The sequence below is a fragment of the Falco peregrinus genome, chromosome Z, assembly GCF_023634155.1.
Source record: "Falco peregrinus isolate bFalPer1 chromosome Z, bFalPer1.pri, whole genome shotgun sequence".
In the NCBI taxonomy this organism is placed as follows: Eukaryota; Metazoa; Chordata; class Aves; order Falconiformes; family Falconidae; genus Falco; species Falco peregrinus.
In genome coordinates, this window is record NC_073739.1 from 84,959,702 (window position 1) to 84,973,598 (window position 13,897).

The 13,897-nt window shown below is 42.6% G+C and overlaps 1 protein-coding gene across 4 annotated transcripts in view; it reads left to right on the plus strand.

Moving 5' to 3' along the window:
- WDR7 (WD repeat domain 7) overlaps positions 1–13,897 on the plus strand; it is a 143,199-nt gene that overhangs the window by 93,007 nt on the left and 36,295 nt on the right. For all 4 annotated transcript variants that reach the window (XM_027794508.2, XM_055791615.1, XM_055791614.1 and 1 more), the window contains 3 exons: positions 1,969–2,155; positions 12,383–12,500; positions 13,243–13,392. In XM_027794508.2, coding sequence (XP_027650309.1) covers positions 1,969–2,155; positions 12,383–12,500; positions 13,243–13,392 — 455 coding nt within the window. The remainder of the gene's footprint in view (positions 1–1,968; positions 2,156–12,382; positions 12,501–13,242; positions 13,393–13,897) is intronic.

Here is a 13,897-nt window from a genome sequence, read left to right on the forward strand (position 1 = left end):
ACCTGCAAGAGATAAATGTTTGAGCTTGCATCTCTAACGGACCTTAACCACCAAACGCTGAGTCCTGCAAAGGTGGGAGACATGTCCAGCAGTTCCTGCTGAAACTCCGCCACAGCTGTTCTTTCAAAACGGAGTTAGAGGTGGCAAAGCGAGCCCAGCTCTTCAGTCTGGGGCTGCGGAGCCTGCACTGGTACCGGGCGCCTCCTGCCCTTTCTGGAGAGCTGCCTCTCCTATCTGCCAGTGCTCGGCATCAGCGCAAGGGCAGGGCTCAAAGCCAAGCGCAGTGCTGCGGCAGCCCTGCCCCAGCGCCTGGGAGCACTGCGTCGGTCACGGCAGTAGTTGAATCATCATGTGTAGGACATGCATGAGACAAGACTGGTGGTGGGCCTAGAAAGAAATGGGCTAAAGCACGCTTTCCTATATGAGAGCCAATTCTCAGATAAATCTTGTAAACTTTCAGGCAACTTTCTCAACATTTATTTGTGGGCCCCACTCAGGGAGATTTCTGCTCAGGTGCAGCAGGTGGTGCTGTTAAATGCTCACATGCTGTGGAGTGTTTCCGTACCCGAAGACCCAGGCACGGTTCTGGAGCTGCTGAGATCTGGGAACAGAAGTGGTCACAAACATCCCATTGTCTATCCCAGGATGGAGTGATATGGAGGCCTTACAAAGTTCCCTTTCCCAAATCCAGCATTCCTAATCCCTATGCATCTGATGTGGCGGAGGAGGTATCAGTAGGATGTATATTTTGCAAGGAAGAGAAGCCCTTGCTGTAAGATGGGTACCTGGCTCCCGATTCACCCGCACCCGGGAGCCAGCGCTGCTGAGCATCTCGGTGATGGGCTGGGGACCTTTGCCGGGCTGTCACCAGTGCGCTCTGCTCTGTCCTTCCCCCTGCTCAGTTTGTACTGGGCCAAGAGCAGGAAAAGTGGCAAATCCCCAGAGCTCCTGGTCCCAGGTTATCAGCTTGTCCATGCGTGTTTTTCTTCCTGTGTTGCGGGCCAGAGCTGCCTGCCAAAGCACTGCTGGGCATGAGCACCAGGGCGGCCGCTCTCCTGTGGGCAAGCGGCCACGCTGCTGGGGTCCATGCTCACCCTGGGCTCGGGGAAGGGGGCACACAGCATCGCTTTTGCAGCGTTGGTCACTGCAAGTCCCCAGATGGACAGTTCACTTGGATTAAACATCACCTCTATCAGTTACTGAGGAGATGTCATCGTAGTGCAGCGCAGGATTTTGTAATTAAAGAGCTGACTGTGCCACCTCTCCTGAGCCCTGCGCCTGCAGGCATGTGGCACGTTTGGAAACAAGAAGTCGTTGTGGCAACTTTGGTGACTGACTTTTGCTGTTTTTCACTCAGTTAAGCCCATCTAGCCTGGACTGCTTCTGGCTGTGACTGAGATACTGATGAAAAAGTTTGTAATCTCAACATGGTTTATTTCAGCTGATGTTTTCCCATGTTTAATCTTTTAAGCTTGTTTTTCTTAGACGCCCTTTCAAAATGATCTACCTTTTTTTCTGAAAGCTTTTATTACATATTACTACAGATTTTCAGGGTTTTCTTAGCAAACGTCTATTTAAGGGAGGAGTTTTATTTAATAGTTTCTTTTTGATTTTGATGTTTTGGTTTATTCTCACTTTTTGCAGAATTTTCAGGTAGAAATATTTAGGCATGTTAGAGAACTTACATGTTTTCAAAAATACATTTAGTTTTATTTCTTCTGTAGTGAAAACACTGTGTTTAAGACTCACCACTGGCAATATTGGTATGGGTCTGTTTGATTCAGATCACTGTACTATGCAGACAGATTCATTCCAGTAACAAACTGGTCGTTGGTGGGATAAAGCCAAAATACTGTAACATTTGAGCAGGTTTTCATAATATGTGTTTCTTATCAGTATTTGCAAACAAGGCCAAATCCATTCTGCAGCTCGTTTCACTGTCCCATCCTCTCCCATTCTGCACGACAGGCAAGGCACTGACGTTCCTGCTGCTGCAGCCGCCCAGCCCCAAGCTGCCCGCACACAGCACCATCCGCAGAACTGCCATTGACCTTATCGGCCGCGGCTTTACCGTGTGGGAGCCCTACATGGATGTCTCTGCCGTGCTGATGGGCCTTCTGGAGCTCTGTGCAGATGCGGAGAAACAGCTTGCTAAGTAAGTATTGCTTTTACTGGCTTACAAACATTTACTTGTGTCGTTTCTGACCTACGCATCTAGGTTTTGCAGCAGTTGCTTCAAATCCCCATGGCTGTGGTACTGGGCAAGAAAGTGGGACAAGGAATAACTTCTTGTTTCAAGTTTTGTTTTTGAACCAGTACCACGTAAATTACGATTTCAAGCCTGCTTTAGCCTGGCTCAGTTTGCAGTCTCAGGCAGCTCCTGTGGGCGATCGCGGAAGGGAGAAGAGGGTTTCACTGCAGCGGGAGAGATGGAGCACTGCGGTGCTGGCTTCTCCTGGTGCTGTGGGTCACCACCTCTGAAACTGGGAGACACCAATCACTTGGTAGGTGTTGCTTGGGGCTACACAGCATTCATCTTCTGGTCATATTGCTAGTAATTTTGAGAAAAGAAGAGCATTAAACATTTTTTGTATCAAAAATATGTCTGTCCCTTTAACATATTTTTTTAACCTTTCTTAACTGTAAAAATGGTATTTTCAGAAGGTATTTGGTATTTTTCACCGGTGTGTCTGAATATATGGATATTTTTTCCCCCATGGTTTTACAAGCCATCCCATCAGGATGTGAATTGTTTTGGAAAAGGTAGTTATTTTAGGAGCGCTATTAATATCATCAAGGTAACCTGTAGATTCAAGGATTGCTAAGAAATCATAAACACAATAGACCACAGCCTGTCTCTAGGGTCAGAGAACAACTTATTAAAGTCTCTCAAGATTTATATGGTATGCTGTCTTGTACCTCTGTTCTAACCTCCTTGAAATAAAATCTTCTTTAAATTAGGTATTTGGAATTGGGGTGGGGGGCAAATTTCAAGAAGAAGTGTGATGCTTTGACATAAAATGCACAGCAAAAAGATAATGCTGGGTTTTGGCGGAGTTTTTTGTGCATGAACTCTTAAGTACCTGTTTGTTCCACTTCTTCAAATTTACTGTAACTGTACAACTTCTAGTTATGTGTACACAGGTACGTACACAAGTTGTTGCACTTGATCAGGCCACGTACTATCAATCACACCATCAAATAATTATGTCTAAATGGGTAAGTGAAGTCATTAAGATGACTTGTGTAATAAAGGTAGCATCTTGCCTTTTTTTAATGCGTTTGGTGTTAAGATAATGGGATTCTTGAATATTAGTGCTTGGGATTTATTCAATGTCTGCAACTTTGCAGGAAAGGAGTGGCCTTTTTGTTGAGTATCTGTGATTTTTTGATCTGAGGGCTAAATGTAATAAATTTTAACTGCAGCCCCAATTCTCACATGAACAGTCTTTACTCACACCAGTAATCTGATTAGTAACAACAGGCTTGTTTGCACAGGAAAGAGTTTTGCAATATAGTCCTTATTTTTATTAATGTTTGTTGTGAAATTGATCATCCTGTCTGAAATTTAGTTTAAATCCATCTGAACAAATTTTTCTGTATTTAGTTTTTATAAAAAAAGCAAACCACTTAAACGTGCAAGTGGAGAGGCTCTCATTTCTGTGTATAAATAAAGAACAAATGAAAAATCACTGTAAGAAGCAACCATAGTAGGCTGTTTATATGAAATAAAACAATGATACTATGCTTTATGTAATTGGCTTTGAAAGCTATTTCAAGCTTTCTGCTTTTAATGGAAAACCTTGAAAAATATAAGTGGATATACGTTAGTGCTGCTGAGACAAAATTTTCATTCGTAGGTACATGGCTCTTGCATAAGACCAAATTAGTCCTCCGTTTGGACATACAAAACATGTAGCTCCTGCTGTAGGTGGAGAATTGCCTTGAGCAAATACAAATTTCATATTTATTTTGTTGTCAGTACGGATTAATACTGTAGTATATTAAAGTTCTGCAGACATCCACTTGGAAAATTATGGTTAATAAAAATATTTAAATTTAATAATAATCTTCATCACATAACATTGATATTTGCTATATTTTTTTTCTAATAAGACCTCAGCATGTTTTTATTGTGAAGCACGTTTATGTTCTTAAATGCATAGGCTGTTAGAGCTTCACAGTCCTGCATTCTGCATCGGTGCTGATGCAGCGTGTTTCCATGCAAATACAAACGACGGGGTGGATCGCGATGTTCAGTTCAGCAGAGCTTTCCTCGTCCACACCAAGCACAGTCCACGTGCTTTCTCGGTCTGGCATCCCAAGTACTGTGTGAATATTCCCTAGCTTTTTTAAACATGTTTCATGCTTAATTTTTAATTTATGTAGTGCTTTCTACATAATATTTTAATTAGTGATGTTCCTTAAGAGTTAATCTGTAAACCACTTGGTAATTGATAAAGAATTCATTAACAGCGAAACAATTTCATTCCAAAAGGAAGAGGACTGACTGGTCTGTGGCTTCCTTTGCAAAGTTTTTGCTTGGGGAGGGGGGGAGTTGGGGGAGGTCTGAAATAGTGTCTGAAATTGCCAAGGTCATCATAATTGATTATTTGAGAATTAATTTTACTGTATTTCTTTTCATAAAATGCAGAGGCTCATTTTAGCAGCAAGTAATATTTTGCTTGATGGCATTGCTAACATCTGACGAGCTTTCTGGGTGTACCCTGAAGTGCGTGGGAGAGGAGAGTATTACATGAAAGCAGGAGGAGATGTCTGCAGTACCTTAAAACTATTTAAAAACTGCATTAGGCCTTCAGTGGTCAAGTGAATATTCATCTGCATGTAAAACAGTGTGCTCAGCGGAAGGAGGGGGTTTACTTAGCTTACAGATATTCTCGTTTACAGCATTGCAGTAATAATACCACTTTAGGTATTAAAAAAAAATAATCCTTAAACAATTAGGTGGTTTTCCATTCTATTCTAAGGCTATTGTTTGCTAAATCACAGTAAATACTGTTCTTCTATATCTCACTGCGTGAAACTATTCAATACCCTTCTAATTAGAAAATAGTGAGGTTTTTAAATAATGTATGTATATTTTTAGCTACTTTTCTATTGTTTTGCTGGTAGCAATGGCATTTAATGCCGTGATCACTTTTACACACCCATAGCATGTAACCTTTGCATTTGGTTTCAAATCTTACAATACTGAAAACTGCGCTATTATCAATTAATTTTATTTTACAAATGTACTTACAAATACTTGCTTATTAACACACACATTTTAAATGCTGTGTGCAGTAAGGAACTGACCAGGGTTGTCTTAATAAGATGTATGCATTTTATCATCCATCTGTGGAGGTGTTAAGGTTTCTGACTTTGTTTTATGTGATACTAAGGCAGATTTTACCACCTGTTTTATGTACCAGTTTTAATTTCCTCAAGGTTTGAAAAGAATGCATGATTGCCGTGTGGTGGTGGTGGTGGTGTGTTAATGGATCAATATGTACAAACTGGATTAATATTGTTATTTGTCTGAACTCCAGTTATTTCTTGTGACAAAAGAAACCAAAATGCGTTACCTTGCCAGAGAATCTCCTGAGCCCTATTGTATGTAAATACAGACTTACAGAAGCCAGGTGAACACGGTTCTTCAGAAAGTCGTTTTCATCTTGCGATTACATCCTTAGCTGTCATAAAGATTAGTATGGCTCTCTATCCACAGAGCGCTGAATAAATGAATGTATCAGCATGTAGCCTTGAGGAGCCCAATGCAATTTTCATCATGATAAATTGCATAATAAGCGAGAAAGTGTTTGCTTATTAATCCATAACAAGATTTAGATTGAAAATGGCCTGTTACATTCATGACAGATACAGTACTGACTGCAGGCAGATGAAGATGGAAAGAAATAGAGCAACAATGTGTGCAGGGGGTTAAGTGTGCATCTTACCCTCCCGGTGCCCTGCTGAGCTGCCCCTTTTTGTGCCTGATTTACCGTGTACACAATAACAGCGCACAGCTGCCTGGCTTCTCTCCCTGATGTTAAGAATGTTTTATGAAAGAGCTTTTATGTCAAAGCTTCTGCTTTTTTTTTTAAAAAAAAAAATCACTTCACATTTATTGACACAAAAAAGCAGTGTTTTTCTTTTTTCCCTTCTGAATTAAATATCTGAGCTGCTATCCAAAACTCTAGTATCTATAAGTCCTCCACTCTCCCAGTTGATGCTAGTCCCTGAAGGTTATACTGTGCTAGCCTGCCATGCTGAGTGAAACTGCTCAGTTGTGAGGATTAAGTGTATTTTTCTGGCATTTATTACGGTTTAATTTCTTGGCATGGATGACGGTATGGATCATGGCTGTACGTTATTTTTGCTCTTTGAATTGCAAGCTACAATTTGATATAGATTATGATATAATATGCTACAGCTGGCAAGTTGTTTTCTAATTGATCCATATGTTTTCACATATATGCACGCACTAAAATAATTAGGCTGTAGGAAAACTTTCCTATACTTTTATGTTCTTACAAATCGTATCTGTGGAGCCGTAGGATATATAGCAGGGACATCCCTAGTCTTCCAATACAGTGTAACGTTTTTAGAACACAGCCTAAAAAATTGCTGAAGTCGAGGGTTTTAAAAGAGAAATGTGAGCTGGGTACTTGGTCCTAAAGGTGATAATGACACGCTACCACGTGCTGCCGACAGAAATGATTTAAACCTGGAAACAGCAGGGATATGTGTCCATGTCAGTTCTGGTTTAGACCCTGGATTCCAGGAGGCTGGAGTGACCTGCAGCTGTATCACACGATGGGCAGGGGTCTGGCGGCACCCACAGCCCCTCCAGGAGCTGAGGAGGAGGAGGAGGAGTACTGTGCTTGCTGGCTTTATGCCACAGAGGGGCTTAGGTTCCTCCCGTTCGTTCAGCCATCACTTCAAGGCTGCCCATATAAGCAACGGTGCTTTTGAAGTGTATTGATGTAGAGGTTTCTGTTAAATGAGCTGGGATATACCCACCTTTCCTTCCCCCCCCCCCCCTTCCGCTCACCTCAGAGCATCAAAGCAAAGTCTCCAACCAGAGGAGAGAAAAGGGGCTGAATGTCCTTTGTGCAGAATAGCAGCTTTCTCGAAAGGTGAGATGGCCCCATGTCTACACCCTTCAAAAGATCCCTGTGGAATCACATCCTTTGTGAGTTCCCTCTTGCATCTCTCTGCAACCAGCTGGGTCAGCTTCCTGCTTTGAGTCCAGTTAGCAAAGAGATCCTAATCACAATCATTAGCTTATATGCTGAAATTTCACATTCTTAGTCCCATGAAGTTTTTTATCTGGCACTGCTTTGTGGAAGTCATGAAAGGTAGAGATCCAATTATTACATTTTCTATTCATTGCCCTTAAAAACTTTTCCATTTACCTTCAGCTCTTCACAGGTAGCTTGTTGTTTTCCACTTCTTTTAAGAATCAGCTTTTTAAATATACCTTCCTTACTTTTTGTAAGCAGTGAAGTACATAAACATGACTCTAAAGTTGTAATAGCTTGTGCTACACATGTAAACAGGTTACCTGTTTTAAAAGTCTGTATTTCATTGGAAGCATTATTCAAATAGTGTATTGGTTTCCAAAAAACTGAAGGTGTTCAGATCACTGGTGTGGGGGAGTTGATGATGGATTTGGGAAAAGAGAGGGCATCGTTCCCTGGTGATGCAGGATACTGGCCACTTGGAATCAGCCTTCTGGAGCTAAAAGGCATAAATCAAAAGCACAAATAAAACCAGTAACAAATCCAAGTTTTTTACTGCTGTTTGCAGGTAGAATATTGTCTGTGGTGTTAAAAGACACACGTTACAGGACAAGCTGCATTCACTTTGTGTTATGTGTACAGAAACAATTCTTCAAATGTCCTCATCCTGCCCTCTGACTTCTCACTGCACTGTAAGCTGACAAGAGGGAAAACACATGCTGCTGGCTCTTGCTGCACATACAGAACTCCTAAAACTCGTCAATATAAGAATAGAGGTCTGGGTGTGAAAGCCAGCATTTCCCTCCATACATTACTTTTGCATCTGCTTTGGTTTTGTTCTGGGGTTCGGTGCGGTGTGCCCATTGCGCAGGGCTTTGCTCTGACAGGGGCCGTGCAGAGCAGCTTGCCTGGCCTCGGAGGGGGTTAATCTCTGCCCACATACTACCACTGCTGAGCCATGCTAATGAATTAACAAAAAGCCTGTTGCTTTTCAGGAAAATGCACGCTTTACCAAGCACCCTGTAAGGAAAAATACTGCTGGCAGAAACACGAAGCCTCTTTAGAGAAAAAAAAGTACTGAAGCGCTGGGGGATTTGATTGCTTTTGGGAGATAATGAGCCCCCCTGAAGGCCTGACTTCGATACCACTTCCTTCCCGGTTTGTCACTTCTGTCTGTAACATCTGTACAGGATTTTTTAACTTATATGCAAATGTGGTTTTACAAGTAAAAGGCCAAGGAGAACATCTTTATTGTTGCAGAAACTTTATTGGTTTTCAAATTCGGTAGTTTTAATGCATACAGTGGAGGTGAGGAATGGGGAAGAAAATTATAGTAAACTTTGGTTTGTGAATTCAGGTCTGTAGAACAGTGACCGATCCATACCTCATCTTGTTGTTGCTCTGGAAAAATGGTTAATTTGGTAGAGAATGCTTTAACCACCCTGAAGTTCTTTGTTGCAAAGGATTCAATTTGTAAGCTTTCACAATATTAAATCAGATACTGCATATAGAAATATTTTTAAAGACACTTAAAGAAATTCAGAGAATGTGTTGTCCTCTATAGACATCCACACCACACATACATACCCGTCTCTCTCTCAACTAAGTAGTGTAATTGTTCAGTTACCACATGCTGCCTAAATCCTCTATAAAACCATTAATAGGCTTTGCAATAAGCTAGGTGGCTTTGTAACTTCCGTTACTCTTTGCTCTTCTACTGAATTTTTTTGTACAGGGGAGGAGGAACCCCTTCAAATAGTGGCTGAGAGGAGATTCTCAGTTGTGCCCAAGGAAGTGCTGTTGTCACGTTTATTTTCTCTTACTCACATTTGAACATGTGGTCTCGTGTTGAAGTGTTGGGGGGGGGAAAAACCACCACCTCTAGTGCTCTCCATCCTGGCTCTGAAAATGTAGATTTCCTCCTGCCTCAGTTCCAGAGAATGTCATTATGAAGTTTGCTATAGGAAACATCAGAATAACTTCTGTTGAAGATAAATATTTTTTTCTGGTTTAGCCTGAAAGAAGAGAAGCTCTCAAATATTAATGTCACAAGGTGAATAGATAGATTAATTCAAATAATTTTGGAGTTTAAGGTAACTGATGCTTTTGCTTGCCATTTTGAGTTAGTGGGTTTGGACTTCACCTGGGCTTTGTGGCACAGCATGGTGGAAACGCCACGCTGTATTGTTTGGGGTGCCTGGAAGACAAGATGTGTGCTGTGATTTCCATGTCTTTGGGGTTGTTTCAGTTTCTTCTTTCCCTCATTTATTTTCAGAGCAAGTTGTGTCTGACTCTGTTTCCAGAGCAGAATGAACTTTGTTGACCCTGGTAAAAGTTGTAACCAGTTTGAAAGCACATAGAGATGCTAAAGGGATAGAAGTGTGGAAAGATTATACTGTTCTCCGTGACTCTGCTGTTGTTTTCTGTGGCTTGCCCGCTACAGAGGTTGCTGGCAGCTTTCTGGTTGAAAGAAATCTTGAGGGTCCCCTGAGGTGCAGGTGAGGGCTAAGCCTGCCAGCCCAGTGGGTCCGGAGGAGTGAAGAGAGCGATCTGTTGGCCCTTGGCCCTCAGGTGTGCCGAGTGAAGCAGGCACAGCCGAACCTCCCACCAGCAGCATCCAAACTCCAGTGAAGGCAGGTGGGGGTTTGGAGCAGTGCACTCCCGTTCAGCCATGCTAATAGCATCACATGTGTAAAATGAATGCAGCAGGAGAGCTGGCAGTGGCAGCTCTTCCTTAAATGAGTAATCCTCGGGCAGTGGTGGGGCAGCGCAGATGCGTGCAGGCTGTGGAGTGAGAGCCAGTTATGGCTGCTGGTGGTGCAGAGCAGCGAGCTTCCTGCTGCTCAACTGTCACTGTTGCGTGTTGCAATGAGCCGTAACTGACTGTCCGCGGCATTTAGAAACACGTGGTGTTCTTCTGAAACTGCAGATTCTAGATAAGATTATTTCACTGGACTAGTACTCATTGTATTGAAGGTATTTTTATCTCACGTACATCTGTCAAAGTATTAAAGCATCTGAAATCATGTTGATAGCAAAGAAAGCTGCAGATGCTATCTTCTTTCATGTAATAAAACTATCTTGTTAACGTGTGCTTGAATGACATAGTTGCTTTAGCAAAAAGCTTCACTTTTATTAACATTCAGCATTCACATGTACTTGCAATGTCACCGGCTAAGATATTGGAACGGCTTTAAAACTCAATGCCTCTGCTGTGTGTTGGCCAATTAGTGCTGTTCACTTCCACATATCTGGGAGCACACCCCTTCTGTGCAGCATGGAAGGATCTGCTCCCTCTCCGAGCCTCAGGAACAGCAACTGCTGCCCATCTTGTCTGCAGAAAAGTATTTCCTTTCCACAGGAAAAGGGTAAATCTGTAGATGTTGTTTACAGGTCAATGCTTTTTTTTGTGCGTGTTACTTAATCTCTAAGTAAAATAACAAAGAGAAAGGATAACTGAAGGAGTGCTTTCAGTGCATTCCCAAACACAGCTTTTCATGACATAGTAAAATCCATGCAGAATTGCCACATGCTCAAATGGTGCACTGATGCCAGGGGTGAGCAAAAGAAACTTACCTTTCTTTTGTTTTGTCTTTATTGAAAAAAACAGAGCACTTCTAGGGCTCCTGCTTGGTTGAAGTGTGGTCCATGGCAGCAGGATTGATCAGACTATATGTTACAGGAGAACTTTACAGTATTTTAGACCTGGCAAACTGGTTTGTGATCTCTCTTTCCATGCTGTAACAGTCACGTTGGAGAAGCTTTCCTTTGTGGGGTAGGTGGAGCACATCAGGGTAATCCCAACACACGCTGGTTCCCAGGTGTTCCTCCCCTTCTGTAAAAGCCAAATTCCATATCAAAGCACGTTCACCCCTGATCTCCCCATAGCTCTTTCCCCACCATTTCCTCCCCCTTCACCACTGTAGTTTCCCTCTGTGAAATGTCCTCTCCTGGGGAGACCCGTGTGCCTGCAGCACATCCAAACCAGCGCTCAAACACTGCCTTGCCACCACGTGACTCTTCCCAAACCTGTAACCCTCGGCTCTGAGGGCCTTGCAGTGCTCTTGAATTCTGTACTCTCGTGTTTAGATGCACACCGGATGTATCATTATGTATTAGCTTAATTTGTTGAAGGCACAAATTTGTTAGCTTGGAGAGGTACCTGTGTCCTGGGCCCGGGGGCTGGGACGCTCTGGGTGGCTGTGGGAGGGGGTGCAGGAAGGATTTGCAGAATTGCTGGATAATGTACAACTAGCCTAACAAAACAGGGCTCTGCTGTGATGTATACAACAGTGACAGTTAAACTAGTATGATTTTAAGAAAGGAAGTTTTCAGACAAAAATTAGTCGGTGTGGTGTCTTTGTCAGGTACAGATGCTCTCAATTACCAAGTACCCAATTGTGGTTTTGCTTGGCGCAGTTACTGGGTGCTTCCTTGCTTTTCATTTGCTATGACAAGATAAACACAAGAAACAGTATTAAGTACAGAAAATTTAGGTGCCGCTTGATCCCTTACTGTTATTCAAGGAACTGCTGTTAAAACCTCAGTGTTAGAAATTCTGAAGAGCTTTTGAATAATTTCTGCCATTAGGAAGCATAAGGTACGGGGCTGTCTGTCATCTCATCATGCTGCTGTAACTGAGTCATGCAGTGAAGAAAATCAAACCAAATAGATTTGGTGGGTTTAGTTCTTCAGGAAGCTTCTTGCTTTCCTCTCCTATAAGCAGTGCTTGGCGGAATTAAGGGGAATGAGTATGAACAGGGTATTTTTCGTCCCGTGTTTAAAATATCGTAAAAGAGTAAACCATAAATTCTTGGGAAGACGTTCTGTGTTTGTGTTGTCCTCAGTTGGGTGATATGTATTCAGCACATACAGATAATTTGTTAACAAGGCCTTTTTAACACTTTGGACAGATGCACATACTGTTTTCAATCTTCATGGTTAATTATTCGATTTTGTATTTGATGATAGAACACCCTGACTCCTAATCACTGCTCATTGTTGGAAGTCCATTATATTCTAACTGTTTGAGTGCTCCTGTTGACCTTGAACTGACATTATAAGCTGTTTCTAATCTTTTCACTCTATATTTCTAATGCTCCTTTTCTTTCTCCCCTCTTTGTCTGGTGCCCATTTAGCATCACAATGGGGCTGCCCCTGAGCCCAGCCGCTGACTCTGCCCGCTCAGCGCGGCACGCTCTCTCCCTCATCGCCACAGCCAGACCACCCGCCTTCATCACCACCATCGCCAAGGAGGTGAGTGGGGCCACTCGGCAGCAGCTTTTCCTCCGAGCTTTGAGGCTCCAGGCTTACGAACAGCAATAGAGAATTAAATCTCTCCCTTCCTCCCCAAAAAGGGAACCAGCAAGTGTAATATAATTGTGCCTGCAGATATCAGAATCACCCGTAATTGACGACAGGAGCAATATTTACCTGAGTGCGATGAGTTCTGTCTTAGCTTGTTGTATTCTGGTTACATAAACTTCCAATAGCGATTTGTAAAATCCTGCCTCCTTTGAGCAGCACACACATGACCCCATTAGGTATGAATTAAAATTGAGCAGAGACTTAGCCATGGGGTTTGCAGGGTGAGGAAGAGGAGACACTGCTGTGAGGTTCGTGTTGGCTGGGCATGGTAGCCTAGATACAGCCCGGAGCTTTGGCTGAGCTAAAGCAATAGGATGGGAGATGGTCAGTGGCCAGCCAAAAAGAACCCTGTTACAAAACAGCCACTTAATACCTAAAAAAAGATGTACAGGTGCATGGAAATGATGTAATGAAGACCCAGGCATTTCCTTATCTTGACCTTTAGTTTTACGGGATTAAGATTTACTTAAAAGGAGATGAGTCCTTGTTGAAAAACTTCCTCAAGGATAAACATTGGTGGCTCTACTGATGATGAGTAACAGGGGAGGGAGAAATAATCCATAGGTCTTAAACTAAAGCCAAGCATTCTGCACGGTACAGGCTTCCTTAATGTAACCCTGCTCTTTGGTAGGTGCACAGGCACACTGCCCTGGCAGCAAACACGCAGTCTCAGCAGAATATTCACACCACCACCCTCGCTCGGGCTAAAGGAGAGATCTTGAGAGTCATCGAGATACTTATTGAGAAGATGCCTACCGATGTTGTGGACCTTCTGGTGGAGGTAAGGCTGTTCTGCCAGATCTGCTTGTGGGTTTGATGCAACAGTAGATAATGTGTCAGCCTGGAGTCAAATTGTAGATTTTCTTTGTGTGGACCATAAACCCTTTTGTGTGTGAAGAGGATTTGTTTGTTTTATACCATTCTGCTCATTTTTTTGAACTGTAAAAGCTTAAATTGAATTTAAATTGCATTAAATTGCATTGCTGGGGAAAAAAAAAAACAAGCAAGAGAGCTTGTGCTCATCGCCTTGGTACTTGAACGTGCTGGATGTTTTTATCTGTTGCGTTCATTGGTGCTTACGAGTATTGTCGAAGAAAGGTACAGATGGTGTAACAGGTTTGTAACTTTGATACTGTTGCCCGGAGGCCTTTTTCACACCAGAGGTACTTACAGAGCTCCAATAGCTCATGTTTATGGGCAGTTTGTTGGTTTATATCTGTTCATGGGTACTCTGCATGGTTCCAGTTGCCAGTACCATTGCTGTTGTGAACTCTTATCATGGCAGG